A 17,323-nucleotide genomic window follows, 5' to 3' on the forward strand; every position below is an offset into this window, starting at 1 on the left:
CAGAGATGAGCGAACACAGCCAAAGAGAAACCAGAAAACGGTGGACAATCACAGTGCAACTGCAGAGTGAAGCAACCCTGTTTAGAAGAGGAACCCCATTAAAGATTGATCCAAGATTAAATGTTCTACCTTTCAACGAAGAATGAAAAATGAACGAGAATTACACAAAACATGTAATATGTTCTATTAAGCACCTCACCCTGAATAAAAATTTAGACTTTAGCTTTGAGTATACAAAAGAGAATTTCAAGATAGAAACTAGTTTTATATTTAAAAAAAAAAAGAGAGCTTGAAATGCTGAAAATGATTTCGTGAAAACATTCCAGAAGGTCAAGGGACCAAAATCTTTTAGTCTAAATAAACAACTGAAAATTGTGAATGAGATGAGACCCCTAAATGAGACACCGGTTCAGAAAATTTTTTATCATTGAAATTAAATAAGATGCGGGAATTCGTGAAAACCTATTTTACTCTTAAAATTATGAATTGTAACTGTATAAATATCAAAATGGACTTGTATTAATTAAGTGGCATACAAAATATGTAAATAAAGACAAATATTACTATCACTGCTCGTGATATGTAAATAAATAAACTGACGAAGATTGAGGCATAGATTGATATGTAAATAAATAAACTGACGAAGATTGAGGCATAGATACTTCCCGTGAACCTTCTGGAAGTTTTGATTGAGAGCCCAAAGGATGTTCTGGTTTAGCCTTGGGAATGTTGGCATATGAAACAGGCTTCACATTGTTTTGTTGAGTTAATCCAGCTGCATTAGCTTTCAGATTCCTGCCCAAAACAATCATAGCCTTTTAAGGTAAGTTCATTTTGGAGTGGGGATAAGATGTAAGAGAGGTTGTGAAATACAAAGGGAAACAAGCCATTATATTTTAAAGAAATATTTAAATCAGCACTTATCTTAATTATTAAAGGAGAGGTAAAGTGATAAGATACTTTTGAAAAAGTAACTTGTCATAATCATGTGACATTCAGGTGATCTTTCAATCTATTGCAGTGTACATGAAATCTGCTGAACACTATTCATCCAATCCTCTCACAATGTACTCATCCACTAATCATCACATCCAAATTGCACAAATTATCACACCACAAATTTTTATTTCATCTCTTCCTACAAGGCCTAATCCTCACAAAACCCACCCAGAGCCATGGAACTTCCACAAACAGTGGATCAGTGGAAAATTACTTTCAGGTTGAATCAAATTACTTGGATTAATTGGCTCCAGCTATTCTTTCTTTTCTATACAATGTAACTCCAAGAACCTGCAACTGCAATGACATTGAATCTCTTAAATCTTCCCCCTTATATCTACACCAAGTCACAAAGCAGTCTAGTTTGTTGATGAGACGAGTGATGAAAAAGACATCACAATGATTGAGCTGAATTTACTCTCCGAAGTTTTTTTCTGGGTTTAGGCATCACTTCAACTGGAATGATGTACTCCATGAGCTACATGAAATGAAATTAAAGAACATAGAGATCAGATTGATAATCATCATATAAAAAAAAGATAACACTTGTTATATCAGTACACATAAGGTTTCAAACTTGGTTATATCATTTTTCTGCTATTACTACTTCTTGAGGCCATTCTTGGTATATAAATTATATAGATCTGTTTCTTCAAAAAAGAAATAAGAAACTATTAGGCTAGCAAAACATGAAGATAAGAGACTATTTCATCACAAGAGATGTTATATAGAAATTCTGCTAGTGAAGATTATAAAATCTAGGCACCGAGTTCATGAAAAAACAACACTTCACTAGAAGTTATACAAAGATTCCCGTAGATATCATAAACAGCAGATTCAATACATTGGTATGTATAAAGTGTAAGTTAAGAATATATGAAAGTGTAGTGCAAGTAAGGTAGATTCATTCAATAGGTATCATAGTAGGGACAATGTAGATGACATCACATTTTATTTTATGCTCTGTACAATAGAATTCATGGACACTAGTATCGTAGAGTTTAGTTGATAAGGGCAAGTAAATAAGTTCAAGCAGCAGAAAAGAATGACTACAGACAAAACTAATCCCAAAAGAGAGTATAGATTGCAATTAAAACACGGTTTAGTATAATTCTTATCTCAAACTAAACTTCTGTCTAAGGTTGTCTAAGGTTGAATCCATGTTTCTAAGAGGAAAAAAATAAATAAATATAAGTTCTATTCTTTAATGAATACATGTCAATTCAATACAGTTTCAAGTATATCAGATAAAACACTAAAGAGCATACTTGCTTTTTCCTCTGCCTTCTCATTTCAGCCTGCATTCAAGACCCAATATTTCAAAATCCAATAGAACAATTGAGATTGAAGACACAAAAATGTAAAAAATCTTCAACCACAAAACAAAGGTTTACAACAGACAGGACTCAAATTCACAAATAGGGTTTATTAACCTAAGGGAAGTTTCAAACTTTCATCAGTCAAGCTGGATGAACATTATATTCTTTGGCAAAAACAAAAGGAACAATTCCCTGAGGTAGAGCTGCCTGCCACATGCAAGATCATGATCATGCAAACTATTTACCTTTAAATGACCTGAAAAGTAGAAAAAAAAATAAAAAAAATATTAAAGGGAAAATGACCTGAACAATTGTGACTTTGAACAGTGTGCATCTTAATCCTATCAGAAGAGAAGCCACTGTCATGAGACCCACATGCTATCATGCTCGATTGTGATGCCATAAACACACCTGATACCAATCTCCATCAACAAATATACAAAATTTATACCCTTTAATGCAATTTTAGAATTGCATTTTGGATTTTCTCAGTTCTTTTCAAAACTCATCACATCAAATTAGTACTTTATAACCAGAAACCATGGATTTTTGCTTTTACCTGAATGTAGACATCAAAACTACAAAAGTTTGAGATAATTTACCTGAATGTAGACATCAAATATGCGCCTTCCTAGGCTGTTATATGTTTGATCTTCAGTAAACATGACCTCTGCAAAATGTAGATTCACTTTTATTAAATAGTATTTTAAGGTTTTCCATCTCCATGAACGTGTTTTCATAAAATTCTATTGTTCCTTCATTCTCAGAAAGGTTACAATCTATATATATCCTTACAATAGTATGGCTTGACCTCAACACTAGAAATCCAGGTCCTCCTCGGGAATTTCAACATCCATAGATTCCTCTGGTAGAAGAGGCATAACCTCAACACTAGAAAAATTAGGCATAACCTCATTAACAAACTAAAAACACAACTAATTGATGTTAGATGTGATGAATTTACCTTTCAACAAGCTTCTTTTGAGCCTTTTCCTCCTTCCGCTTTTTCTTCCTATGAGAGTTAATTTTGTCCTAAATTTGAAGAGAAAAAATGAAACAAATTTACAAGGATGCATATATTTACAATAAACGAACAAACAGTGACCTAAAATGATGTTGTATAAAACCATACCTTCATATCTCTTTCATTTATATTTGGATTCCACATGCTAGAAAATTCTGGAATTGCTACTGTTGGAAAGCATGTCTGCAGCTGAGCCAAAAATGTTTTAAAACCAGTAAACATTTCAGTTTTGATGGCTTCCACTTGTTCTTGTAATTTTACTTGCATCTCCTCTTGCATCTCTACTCTAGCATTCCTTTTGACTTCATCTATTATTTTCTGGATTTCAATTGTAGACTTAGTTCCCCATAAATCTGTAGGTGCAACCCCTTTTCCATATGTGCGTACAGAGCCAGGTCTCTCTTTACCCAAGACTTGGGAAAATAAATCATCCTGAGTTGTGCTTTCCTCTGCTTCTGGGTGTAAAGTAATGGCCTCCTCAAGCTCTGACTGAAAATCAAAGCACATCTACTTAATTTGAAAGAATTATAAGTGTCAAACAAAATTAAGTATAAATGATAGAGATGTTCATACAACAATTCTACTTGTTCCATCCTTTGTCTTATTTCCATCCTTTGGCTTATGTGTCAAAAGGAACATTTCTACACGGGAGGGCTCTTTAGCATCAACATTCTTCATCCTCTATTAAAATTAAAATATGTAAGATTAGTTCAACCAATCTTCCTACAAAAGCACAAGAAAATTGTCCTTAACTAGTTTTCTTACCTCTTCTTCACGAATTTCTGCAAAAGTTTTTGATCCAGTGGTATGGACAAATGTATACTGTGCTCTGCTAATTTTATTCTTCTCACTACGTTCCTTTAAAATAAAAACACCACATTAGCAAAGGAAAATTTTTATCACAAAGTAAGAAAGTAACCCAGCTAAAAGGTAGAAAAAAATATCAAATTTGTACAATTCAACATCTAATTAATATGAGAATTAACATCCAATACCAACAAACAGAAAAAAAATAGCACCTCTATCGCATAAGGAGGAAATAACATAGCTAAAAATAAACTATAAATTACTATTACCTTAGCCATGTTAGATTTCCAAAACTTAAGAAGTATTTTCCACTGTTCAAGTGGAATAATGGATGGTCGATTCTTTAAATTGTACTCCTCCTTCATGTTTGGCTTAAAGAACTTCTTTTTCAAGCGACATTTGTGAGTCCTCCAACTTGAACCAATACTTTGCAAGACCCACTTTTTACCACGTTCTTCTATATCAAACTTTGACTACACCAAAACATATTTGAATTAACATTAATATCAATTCAGAAATAACTTGTGTGTTCAAAATAAAAAAATAGAAAGCAAGTATAAGTTGCTTTGTCTTCATCATAAAAAAATAAATAATGTTATCTTATCTTGAAAATGATCCAAAAATAGTGACAAATTTGTATAGCTCTTAACACTAATATATTGACATTTAATGTTTAATCTTCGTCCAAAATCAATTCATAAATAAATAGAAAGCATATATCAATGATAAGAAAAAAAAATGATACCTTGACTGTTTGCCACATATCCTCCCAATTATCTTTCAACTCTCTCCAAGTTGTGTATGTCAAAGGAGCAATGTGTGCATTCCTAGCCAATGTTCCCAAATAAGAGCTCAAGGCAGCCCTATATTGACCAATAGGTTGGCCAAGAATATTCAGTCTAACTTGAATGCGATCTTCATGACTCAAACCATGAGTCTTAAGACACTTTGTTGAACCCCTTTTCTTCTTGATAACAAGACCTGTTTTAATAAATGACAAAAGAATAATCTTGTTTTTGTATTTTTTTTCTAAAGAATATATATTATCAAGTACTTTACACTTACTATCATCGTTAATCAAATAGGGCGCCAGGGGTGTTAGGCAAGGACTTGATGCTGTCTCCTCTAGCTCATTAAGAATTTCAGTCATTGATCCACTTGGCCATGAAGCCTTACGCTTTTTGGTGTATGTTTGAACTTCTTGATCATTAAGGGTATCTTCCATTGAGCTGGCAGCCCATGAAACTTTACCTCTTGCCCTTATTGTACCACTGTAAAAAAAATAAAAACATAAACAATTTAAATACTAAACTCAATCATCAAGGGACTCTTGTCTAGGTTCTTCTCTTGTTTCTTCTTCATCTATTAAACTTGCATCAATGGTTGTTCCAGGTACATCGTCCCTAAACCAAATATTTTCATCTTCATTAACCGTAAATTGATCAAACATTGGACTTCTTAATTGATCATCCAAGTGCTTTTCCACATCTTCATTCTCTAGATCACCATATATATCAAACAAATCTCTAGGGGTGGTGTTAGTAACAACATGCCAATCATCATTTGGATCCTTTGTATAATACACTTGCTTTACTTGAGATGCAAATACAAAAGGATCATTTTCATAGATCAACCTCTGAAAATTTATGAGTACCAATCCAAAACCATCTTGTTTAATTTGAAACCAATGACATTTGAACAACACAAACTTGAAATGTCCGTAGTAATCCAATTCAATTATGTCTTTCAAAACTCCATAGTAGGTAACATTTTCTACCAACGGATTTTCATCTTTCTTGCTTCTAAACTTGACTGTAGATGAAACAACCATAACCCCTGAATTTTGTGTTTTTCTTTCACGACTTTCAATGACAAACTTGTAGCCATTTATTGCATATGCAGAAAATCTTCTCGCAACTGTATTTGGCCCTTTAGACAACCATTTAACATCTTCACTAACATCTAAATTCCTTACTCGATCTTCAAACCATTCATGAAAAGTAAGACATTGATCGTTAGCCTTATTCCATTTTCTTGTTGAACCTTGACGATTGTGACTGAAAACAAATTCTTCATGTTGCCTACATAAAAAAATTGAATATGCTATATATGTTAAGTAAACTATAATAAAGTGTACTAATAATATGTATTCTCGAGTATGCATATCTTCTTACTTGAGAAATGGTTTGATAGCTTCTGAATTGAATAACACATATCGATGAGCTTGCTCCCATGTAAGAGGATCCAAACTTGTCATGACTCCATCTCCTACAGGACCATCTAAACTCCTTGCTGGTTTATTGAATTTTGTTTGGATATCGTCATCTAAGTACCTTGAACAAAATGTCAAACATTCATCTGCTATATAGCCTTCTGCAATAGAACCCTCTGGATAACGTCTATTACGCACATAGTTCTTTAACTTAAGAAGAAACCTATAAGCATAAAAGTATAAAACTTAAGTACAAATATAAGAAGAAACCTGCAAAATCAAAAAACTATAAATCAAATTACCTCTCAATTGGATACATCCAACGGTAATGCACGGGTCCTGCAATTCTAGCTTCGTATGCTAAATGTATTGATAGATGAACCATTATAACAAAAAAAGATGGAGGAAAAATTCTTTCCAATTCGCAAAGAATCAATGCAATTTCAACATCCAAACATTCAAATAATTCAACATTGATAACTTTGGAGCATAAAATCTTGAAGAATGAGCTTAACTTAATTAAAACTCTTGCGACTTCTTTTGGTAAAACTCTTCGTACTGCTATTTTAAGTAAGTCTTGCATCAGAATATGAAAATCATGACTTTTAAGCCCAAGAAGTTTTTGCTGCTCAAGTTGAACACAATTAGAAATATTAGACCCATAATTTTCTGGAAGCTTCACTCCTTTCAAGATGCCACAAAAGATATCCTTTTCTTTTGATGAAAGAGTAAATCGTGCAGGTGGTAACAAATATTAGACCCATGGATCAACATTATTTCTTTTCCTCTTTTGAGGATTTCCAAATAAATTCTCTTTTTCGCCAATTTTTTCCAATATAGTAGAACCTAATAATGGAACTGGAGCAACTCTAAATTCTTCATAGCCATCAAAACACTTCTTATTTTTCCGCCATTTGTGATTGGAGTCCAAAAATCTACGATGACCCATGTAGCACATCTTTTTACTTTTCGGCAAGTACTTGGACCATGTATCATAGTTACACACAGGGCACGCCAACTTTCCACTAGTACGCCAACCTGATAGCATAGCATAGGCAGGGAAATCACTCACAGTCCAAAGTAATGCAGCTCGAACATTAAAATATTGCTTACTAGAGGCATCATAGGTTTCAAATCCTTTCTCCCATAACTCCTTTAGCTCATCAACTAGAGGTTTTAAATAGACATCTATGCTACTTTTAGGGGAAGAAGGACCTGGAATAAGTAAAGATAACATCAAATAAGGTTGCTTCATGCAGGCCCATGGAGGTAGGTTGTATGACATCAGAACAACCAGCCAAATACTATATTTGCTACTCATTGTCTTATATGGATTAAATCCATCACTTGCTAACCCAAGCCTCACATTTCGTGGATCCAATGCAAAATCAGGATGTAGTGAATCAAAAGTTTTCCAAGCAAGTGAATCTGCAGGATGCCTTAATTTTCCATCATTAGTACGACCCCTCTCATGCCATTTCATTGAATCAGCAGTTTTTTATGACATATATAACTTCTTGATCCTCGGTTTAAGAGGAAAATACCTCAACACTTTGGCTGGAACCGGGGGAGAAACTACCTTGCAAGAAACTTTCTTCTTAAGATTTAGACACCCTCTCTCTTTATATCTTGAAGCACCACACTTGGGGCATTTATCTTCATTCTCATGCTCTTTCCAAAATAGGATACAGTCATTAGGACAAGCATGGATTTTTTCATAACTACAACCTAACTCTTTGATTATGTATTTGCAATCTTGGAATGTTACTGGCAAAGAAGAGTTTTCAGGAAGCAATTCTTTGAGCAATAGTAGTAACGCACTAAATGATACATCGCTCCACCCATAAAGGTTCTTAATATGGAGTAAACGAACAATGATTGATAGTTTTGAGAATTTTTTACAACCCGGGTATGCTTCTTGACGAGCATCACGTACTAAATTGTAAATCCTCACCATTTCTACATCAAACTCTTCGTCTTCATCCAATATGTCATCAAAATCACACTCAGGCATCATGAAAGTATCCTCTAAAAGTTCATCCAAATTATCATGCATATTAGTCTTTCCTTTATCCACTTTTGAAGATCCACCTTCCCCATGAAAAATCCATTTATCATATCTTTTATCAAATCCATCACAAATTAAGTGTTCATACACTTCTGCTCGGTTACTCCAACAACAATTATTACAATTCTTGCATGGACACAAAATTTGATCACCTTGTGCTGCATTACTAAATGCAAAGTCGAGAAACTTGTTTAAACCATCTAAGTACCTGCCAGAAGATCTTGGTTGACACATCCAACTTTTGTCCATGACTCTGGTTTTCTCGTTAATTTTCCTTGATAATATTGTTTCAGCTACTGTTAAGATAATTGCTGTAAAAGACATAATTGAATTAGATAATTGTTTCAACTTTGTGGTCCAAAAAATATATCACTCAAAAAATCAATATAAGAAAGAATTAGTACTATCTTCAACTTAAAACAAACATAAGAAAATCAATTTATAAATTTTATTCTTTATATATTATTCAATTTTTTTATTTTATTTAATATGACACTTAAAATTACATCTAAATTTTGAACAAAATATAATAAACAAAGAAGAAAAAAATCATTGACAATTTTTGGACATCATAAAACGGTCTTCTTATGTGATTGTAGAATAACAAATATGAATTTCTTTTATATAATATAACTTCTTGTGGCTAAGAGAAACTAACGAATAAAGATAATATGAAATCTAAGTTAGCCAAAAGTTAAAACTACAGAAAGAATATAAAGAAAAACTGAGCTTCACAATAAATAATAAGACCATGTTTGGAAAAAGCATCATCCACACTCTGTTTTTTACCATTGATCTATTATATATATATATATATATATATATATATATATATATATATATATATATATATATATATATATTAAAGACTTAGAAAATATTTTGACACAAGATTTACACCCTTGTCTTGTACCAGGGACTTTTAACGTTGTCCCATTTTGTTCAAGCTATGTGGTTTCTATTTCACCATCACCTCACTTCACTTCACTTCACTTCAGATTTTAAGACTCTGTTTTTTCACATCAACTTTGGTACACAATACTTTAATTTTGCATGATTCAGAGGAACATATAAAGATAGGAGTGGTGGGATGTGTGTTTTTATTTTATTCCATAGTTCATTATCCAAAAGAAAACAACGAAAGGATAGGATTGTATAAAAAAATAATATATAGATGAAGTAATTGTAAAACTTTGGTATGTTCAGTTCTCTTTTTGCAGAGTTTTCTCTCTTCTCTACTCGTTGCCCCACCATTACGTCCTACATTAGGAAAACTTCATTTCTTTGGATTCTTCCTATTTCCACAATGAAAAAATTTATTATTGTGTAGAAAATGATAAAAAAATGACCATTAACTTTATGCCAGTGCATGATGTAATGTAATAAGAACACAAAAAATTAACCAAGTGGGGTTTAATGGAATAAACAAAAATTAACCATGCAACAACGAGGTGATTGAAGATTGGAAAATGAAAGTGGTGGTCCTCTTCAAGAGAAAGATCCCAGTGTTGATATATTTGGGAAGTACACCAAATCGGAAAAAGTAACAAACAAACAATAGGATACACAACTATTCCATTGCTATCTTCCAATCTATTAATTCACACCTTTTATTCAGAAAGATAAACTTCTATATCATGTGTGTTTTAATTACTAAGACACCTTTCAAGCTCTTTTTCAAATTATTAACAGATTAAATTCTAATTGTTATTGTTAATCATTTGCCTTCAGCTGAGAACTAGTACAGTTAGTTGAATTTCTAATCTCGTGATACTTATACAATGTTCATTTATTTTGAACTTCTTTTTGTTATGTGGTCCAGGCTAGTAAAACACTAAGTGCAAGATAGTGGCATGCTACATTTACTCAAGAAGGGTATCTAGATATAGGCAAGACTCTAAGCCGAATCTACCGTGGGGTAATTGTTTTTTATAGTTAAAATGCTGGTTCAATATGTTTGAGGATATGGAAATTAGTCTCTCCTACATTCCGTAATGGTGTACTGAGTGCCATGGGGAACTCTGGCTAGCTGGAAAACATAAGGCTGTCTGTTTTGTACGGTTGAACTGACTCTTGGAATCTAACAACTTTTTGGTATGGGTATAATTTGGTTCTCTTTAAAGCATGAGATTCCATTATCATGGCTGAGATTGAAGTACAGACAACTAATTATCAAAAATAAATCAAGCTGGCCAAGTTCTGCCAACTGCAGTTTTCAAGATATTGTTGATTGGGATAAAATTGAAATTCCTTTTTCCACATATTCTCATATGCATTCTTCTTGTGAAACATCTTCCTCCTTTTTTTCCTGAGTTGAGCATTGATGGTTGTTTTATTAAAATTTTTGAATCAGGGAGTCCATCTATTAGGGGAGAAGTTTGGGAATTTCTACTTGGTTGCTATGATCCCAAGAGTACATTTGAAGAAAGAGAACAAATAAGACACCACAGAAGGTTACAAGCACCAATTCACGCTATGGACTACAAGCCCATACTCAAAGAGAAGCAACAAAATAGCAATCTATAATTCTATACTCATAATGGCAGATCTCAACGTCTGAACCACCAACAAAGAAAGTCATAAATTGCTTTACCGATTGCAGAGATTTACTAACCTTCACAAAATCTTCAAAAATGCAGAGAAATCCCTCCTATTTTGGGATGCTTCACCGATTTGTGCTGATGTGAAGAGAAATTAAAATAGTGAATCAATAATTTCTTAATAATAAAGAGATATATTGAAATTAGAGGAAAAGAATATGAAAAATTTGGAAGATCCATTAGGTTTCGCGAAATTGAAAGAGGTGTATGGGAAGAAGATTTTGAATACCAGAAGATGGAAATGGAAGTCAATGCCTTCAAGAAGCAGGTTGCGAAGGACGAGCAACGATGAAGATGACTCAAGCACTATTAAGGACAGTTTGAAGAAAAATCGTTGAAGATGTTTCGAGCAACACGGGAAGATGTTTCGAGCAACACAGGAGATGTTTTGGTAACACTACGTACGGAAGGTTTGGTTTGAAAAGAAATATACGAGACTTTAGATTGTTAGGTATCGTTACTTTTGATAACTACAGGAATTCTTTTTTAAAAAGTATGACTAAATATACATAACTACAGGAATTCTTTTTTAAAAAGTATGACTAAGTATAGATAGGATAACATTTTTAAGAAAAGTAAAAAAACGTTGTTAAAACTATTAAATTTATGTTAAATGAATTAAAATATTAATTTAAAAGATTTGAAACCACGTAGAATTTAAATATTTAAAAAGGAAATGAAAAATGAAAAATATTTAAATATTTAAAATTTTAAAATTAAGGTAAAAAAATGAAAATTATTTATTTATTTATAGTAACATTTATTTAAAAATGTTACAATATCATAGTAACATTTTTAATTACTTAGGATAACATTTTCTAAAAGTATTACTATAACTATTGATAAGGTAACATTTTTAATTACTTAGGATAACATTTTCTAAAAGTATTACTATAACTATTCATAAGGTAACATTTAAGATAAATGTAATAGAAAAATGTTACTAAATCTAATAATTCCTGTAGTGGCTGTTGAGCTCATAAGATTTAAATATACAATTTTTTATGTCATGTTAGATATTGTAAGTTTTTTTAACATTTCTTATTAGTTTGCTATGTTTTAATTTTTTATTTTATTTTTCATTTCAATTATTTATTTTATCAGCATAATATTTGTAGCTTAACCCCATTGATTTTAAACAAATAAAGAAAACCATTTTTTTTTCATAATTGAACCAAATACAAGGAGTAATTATATTTAGAAGAATAGTCCACACTTCTTGTTGGTCCTCCAAACGGAAATTTAGATCTAGACTTTTCAAATGAAAAACTAGTGTAAATCACAAACAATAAACAATACGAGAAAAATTATGTAGAAAGAACGAAAGAGAAAAACAATTAATTTTCAGAACAAATCACTCTCCATTCAGTGATCATAAATTATAGATTAATTTGGAATTTATTAAATACGTTCTAGGAGCTAATTCCCAAACACCTTACTCTTATGGTTCTTGAAATTAGATTCAAAAGATGACCAGTTTTGAAAAAAAAAAATATTACAAAAACAGGGAGAGGTGTCCTTAAAAATATTGCAGACACAGAAAATCTTTAATGTCAAAAGAAGACTATCATGTATGAAACAGAATTGAGCACCTTTCATTTCTCAATACATAGATGGAATTGGTCTTTCATAGAGGGCACAATAGATTATAGTTTTCAATGTTTCTCAAATGTTCACAATGTAATGATTTCAATGGTTTTTTTTTTTTTTTTTATAGATATTAAGCACTTTCTCAATCCATTTATAAATTATAGAGGACAACACAAATCAATCAAACTAACCTATTTTATCCTGCATCTGCTTCCTTTCCATTACTACTTTTCTTTACTCTCTACCTCTTTCATGAATCACTTTTCTTTTATAAGCTTTTATTTACGGCATTCAACATTTACCTTTTAACAATGAAAACTGAAACTAACAATACCAATTAATGAAAGCAGTACTCCTCCGATTAATCCAATGTATGAGAATTTTTTACATATCTTTGATCAAAAGTCTATCAAATGCAGAGAACACAATTTTGCATATTCAACACAGAGTTCCAATGGGTGTCATTAGACCTTTATATCAGAGTCTCATTTTTCTCCTGTTTATATGTAAAATGTTAAAATAAAATGGACTAAATTTAAAAAATAAGAGATAAAGTTAAAAATGCTACATCCAAAACTAAACGTTCACAAAGTATTTGAATCTTGCTGTTGAGAAAGAAAGTAGTCTTTTATAATGCCTTTGAATCTTGCTATTGAGAAAGAAATTATAACCATCTATAAATTTGAATACGAATGCCTTTGAGTATCTAAAACCCAAGCAACTCATTAAATATATTGCTTCAATTCTTTTCAACAAGAGTTCTACATGGTTCAAATTAAGTTCACACTGTCTAAATTTTCTAACAACAGATTGCAATTTGTTAAATTAGCTAGAATTTATCCATAATAAGTTGGACATGTAGATTCTTTAGCTTTGAAATCCACTAGTAATTTAAATAAATAACACTCTCATATTTGAAAATAAATCAAACAAAACATAAATTACCTGGAAATTTGATCAACTATGCAATACAGAGTAGTTCAAATTAACTTCCATGTTTTATAATAACTTTATTTTTCACCACATTAGATATATTGTACTGACATTAGAAAAAATATTGAAGTTTGAACCACACATGATCAAGGAAATGAAAATAGGCATAACGCCATGATCTACAAATGATCAAAGGACCAACTACTATCCAAAATCCCACCACAAATCCAAATGTCATGCCCACATAAAATAAGTTCACTCCATGTCTATCACTCCCTTTGCCATTGTGATCATAGCTTTTGTCATTGGAGCTGCAACTGATGGGTAGTGGTGGGCCACAAAGATTGTTGCCAATAAAGTTTGAGGCATCAAAGGTTTGCAACTGAGTTCCTGTTGGAATTTTGCCATTCAACCCATTATAAGACAAGTCTAGCATGCTTAGAAAGCTCAAATTTGAAATGGTTGGAGGAATTTCACCAGAAAGTTTATTCCTTGAGAAATCCATGGACATCAATGATCCCATATTACCAATATTTTGTGGAATGTGACCAATAAGTTGGTTGTGGGACAAGTTCAAAAATATCAAACCATTTAAATATGTGATTTCTCTCGGTATTTCTCCTACTAATTTGTTATTTGACAAATCAATGCTTGTTACCAGCCCCAGAAAGTTTTTGTACTCATCTCCTCTTCCTTTCAACCAAAGAAGAACGCTGACTATAGTATAAGATGAATACTCAGATGTAGAGTTTACAGCTTCACAATAGATAAGAGCTTTTGTACTTTTGTTCATCTGTGTCATGGTCTTCAAACTATTAAAACAAGTAGGTATGTTTCCAGTCAGATTATTTTGTGCAAGGTCTAACACTTGAAGAAGACTCATATCACATATTTTATTAGGAATGTGACCCGAAAATCTATTTGATCGAAGGATAAGAACCTTCATATCTAAAAATCTTTCTCCAACCCAAGTTGGAATTGTTCCTGAAAAATTATTTTCTCCAAGATCCAACAAAATCAATTTATTGGTCTTTTTCAAAATTGTAGGAAATGTTCCCGAGAGCAAGTTTTTACGGATGCTTAATGATTCTAGCTCTATTAAGGAACTCATGGATTGGGGAATGTTTCCAACAAAATTATTATTTTGTAAATTTACATCCAATAGATATGGCCAGATGTCCCAACAATCTGGTATCTCCCCTGATAAGTTATTCGATGCAAGATTGAGAAATTCTAATTTCATTGGCTTCTCTTTACCTTTACATAAAAAATCATCCATGGATTTGGAGAATGAATTGCTTGAAAGGTCCAAAAATCCCACACCATTTGAAAGTGAAGGAAATTTGCCACTTAACTTATTTGCACTTAGATCAACAGCAATTATAGATATTGGATTCTTTAAAGTAGTCTGAAGCTCACCATGGATATGATTATGAGAGAGATTTAGAAAAGAAGCTTGAGAAAATGTTTTCCAAAACCAATAGGGAATAGAATCCAAAATTCCCGTGTTAGGCATCGCTAAATAATTAAGTTTGTCTTGAGATTGAATCCATGAAGGAAATTTAGGACCTAATTGCCAAGAACTCATATCCAAATAAGTAAGTTGAAAAGTAGGATACCATTTTGAACCCACTTTTAAAGTCAAATTGTTTTCTGGTGCAGAAAACTTATACAAACTCGTAAGATTCGTGAGATGATCCTCTGTGACAACTCCTTCAAAACAATTATAATCAATATCAAGACTTGATAATTTAGAGAGTGATCTAAGACTTTCAAATGGATTTCCACCAAGTTGATTTGAGGACAAAATAAGTACTCTCAATGATGAAAGTTCTCCAAGTGATTTTGTATGTTTTCCATCACCTTTGTTGCCACAATAATCTAGTGTTACATTGCCTGAAAGTTGATTGTGTGATAAATCAAGTCGAACTAGAGAAGTCAACTTTCCTAAAGAAGTTGGAATTGAACCTTCAAGTTTATTGTGTGATAGATCAAGTATGACCAAAGAAGTCACCTTTCCTAAAGAAGTTGGAATTGGACCTTCAAGTTGATTGTATGACAGATCAAGTGTAACTAGAGAAGTCATATTTCCTAAGGCATCATAAATATTTCCTTGTAAGTTGTTGCCTGATAGGTCCAAAAACTTGAGATGAGGAAAACTACTATAAAACCAATGAGGTATAGAAGATGAGAATGAATTTGAGTGCAAATCAAGATATTCAAGAAGTGTGAGATTTCGAAGACCATCAGGAATTGGACCTTCAAAGTAGTTAAAAGATGAAACGAGAGAAACAAGTTTCTTCAATCCAAACACCCACTTTGGAACAAACGAGATTCCAGAATGATAAGAAACCCCAAAAAGATCCAAAGTGAGGAGAGACGAGAAGTTAAGAAATGATTGTTGATTGTAGTGGGGAAGTGTACAACTCGACAAATCTAGGTGCACTAAAGAAGAAAGAGCTGGGAGGGAGTGAAGCAAGTGAAATGATTGGGATAGGTTTGCACCTCCTAAATTAAGATATTCAAGCTTTGTAAGACTTGACAACCAGTCAACATTTCCAATAAACAAAGTTTTGTCAATAGAATTACCACTATGAAGATTAAGGTAGAGCAAGTTGGAGAGATTTCCAATTTGAGAGGGAATAGTTCCATTGGCAACATCGCTTAGGTCTAGATACACCAAATTGGAAAGATTACAAATCTGGGGAGGAATGTTGCCCATGAATCTAGAAAAAGAGAGGTCCAAGTGAATTAAGGTGGTCATTGAGCCAAGAAAAGAAGGAATTGGCATACTTGCTTTAAGTGACCAAATGTTGCTCAATGTAAGATAACGAATTTTGGAAAGACTTGATAGCCAATTAATATTTTCAAGAAACAAAGATTCTTCATAATATCTTTCTCTGAGGTGGAGGTGGAGCAAATTGGAGAGACTCCCTATCTGGGGAGGAATTGTTCCGTTGGCAACATAAGAGAGGTCAAGATAGACCAAATTGGAGAGATTTCCAATCTGAGAAGGAATATTCCCCATGAATCCAGCATCAGAAAGATTGAGGTGAGTTAAAGAAGTCATTGTTGCAATGAAGGAAGGAATTGGAGTACCTGGAAAATGATTGCCGCTAAGATCCAAGTAATTCAAATGCTTCAAATCAACCAAACAAGGATTTATCTCTCCACCCAATGCCACTCTATTATACTCTTCCCATGCTTCTTCGTAATCTGCTTCATATAATGGATCAGGAAGGTTGTAATCGACATCCGGAAGTGAAGTGGTGAGGTGAAGCTCTGCAACATGAGATGTAATGTTGTTGCAGACAACTCCATCCCAATGGCAGCAATTGGGATTGACAGAGGCATTCCAAGAAGAAAGCCTATTTGAAGGATCTGTGAGATTATGCTTCAACTTCAACAGTGTCTCTCTCTCACTTCCAATGCACACCGTCTCTCTGCACACACCAAAACTTGACATAAAAAGCAAATAAGCAAACACAACCATAAAAAAGGAGGAAGTCATTTTTAACAATTACAAAGAAACGAGTGCTTTTTCATTAGAAAGAAGTGGTTATGGGTTATGCTTACATACTAAATACCCTATTTATAGAGAGAGCTGCACCACCTTTTCATAGTTGCTCTACCCGTCTATCAATTTTAATTTCTATGTAAATTTTATAAAATCAAATTCACCTCTCAATATTTTATCTTCTTTTTATGAGACCTTACAAAAGATCATCATTCCTCCTCTTCATTCTCTGAGGATGTACTAAAGAAATAAAC

At 32.6% G+C, this 17,323-nt stretch overlaps 2 protein-coding genes across 12 annotated transcripts; both read right to left on the reverse strand.

Moving 5' to 3' along the window:
- Positions 1 to 278: 278 nt before the first annotated feature.
- Positions 279 to 11,485, reverse strand: LOC114181824. 11 transcript variants are annotated; one of them, XM_028068411.1, is made up of 18 exons: positions 11,259 to 11,475; positions 11,044 to 11,107; positions 6,664 to 8,740; positions 6,324 to 6,584; positions 5,215 to 6,230; positions 4,895 to 5,130; positions 4,419 to 4,622; positions 4,108 to 4,200; positions 3,916 to 4,023; positions 3,451 to 3,831; positions 3,283 to 3,350; positions 3,114 to 3,202; positions 2,921 to 2,988; positions 2,622 to 2,729; positions 2,433 to 2,525; positions 2,268 to 2,297; positions 1,235 to 1,477; positions 279 to 795 (listed from the first exon to the last, which is right to left on the reverse strand). In XM_028068411.1, coding segments are annotated over exons 5-13 (1,341 nt in total). In that variant the 5' UTR covers positions 5,375 to 6,230; positions 6,324 to 6,584; positions 6,664 to 8,740; positions 11,044 to 11,107; positions 11,259 to 11,475; the 3' UTR covers positions 279 to 795; positions 1,235 to 1,477; positions 2,268 to 2,297; positions 2,433 to 2,525; positions 2,622 to 2,729; positions 2,921 to 2,986. The 11 variants fall into 11 exon arrangements, with proteins under 11 accessions (XP_027924212.1, XP_027924211.1, XP_027924202.1 ...); XM_028068410.1 differs by lacking the exon at positions 6,324 to 6,584 and having other exon boundaries at positions 3,114 to 3,183; positions 5,215 to 5,420; positions 8,638 to 8,740; XM_028068401.1 differs by lacking the exon at positions 6,324 to 6,584 and having other exon boundaries at positions 5,215 to 5,420; positions 8,638 to 8,740.
- A 2,052-nt stretch (positions 11,486 to 13,537) lies between these two features.
- LOC114181734 (receptor-like protein EIX2) lies at positions 13,538 to 17,097 on the reverse strand. Its single transcript, XM_028068270.1, has one exon. It carries the CDS (start codon positions 17,061 to 17,063, stop codon positions 13,665 to 13,667), a length of 3,399 nt encoding a protein of 1,132 aa, XP_027924071.1. The 5' UTR covers positions 17,064 to 17,097; the 3' UTR covers positions 13,538 to 13,664.
- Between the last annotated feature and the right edge of the window lie 226 nt (positions 17,098 to 17,323).

The sequence above is a fragment of the Vigna unguiculata genome, chromosome 4 (genome assembly GCF_004118075.2).
Source record: "Vigna unguiculata cultivar IT97K-499-35 chromosome 4, ASM411807v1, whole genome shotgun sequence".
In the NCBI taxonomy this organism is placed as follows: Eukaryota; Viridiplantae; Streptophyta; class Magnoliopsida; order Fabales; family Fabaceae; genus Vigna; species Vigna unguiculata.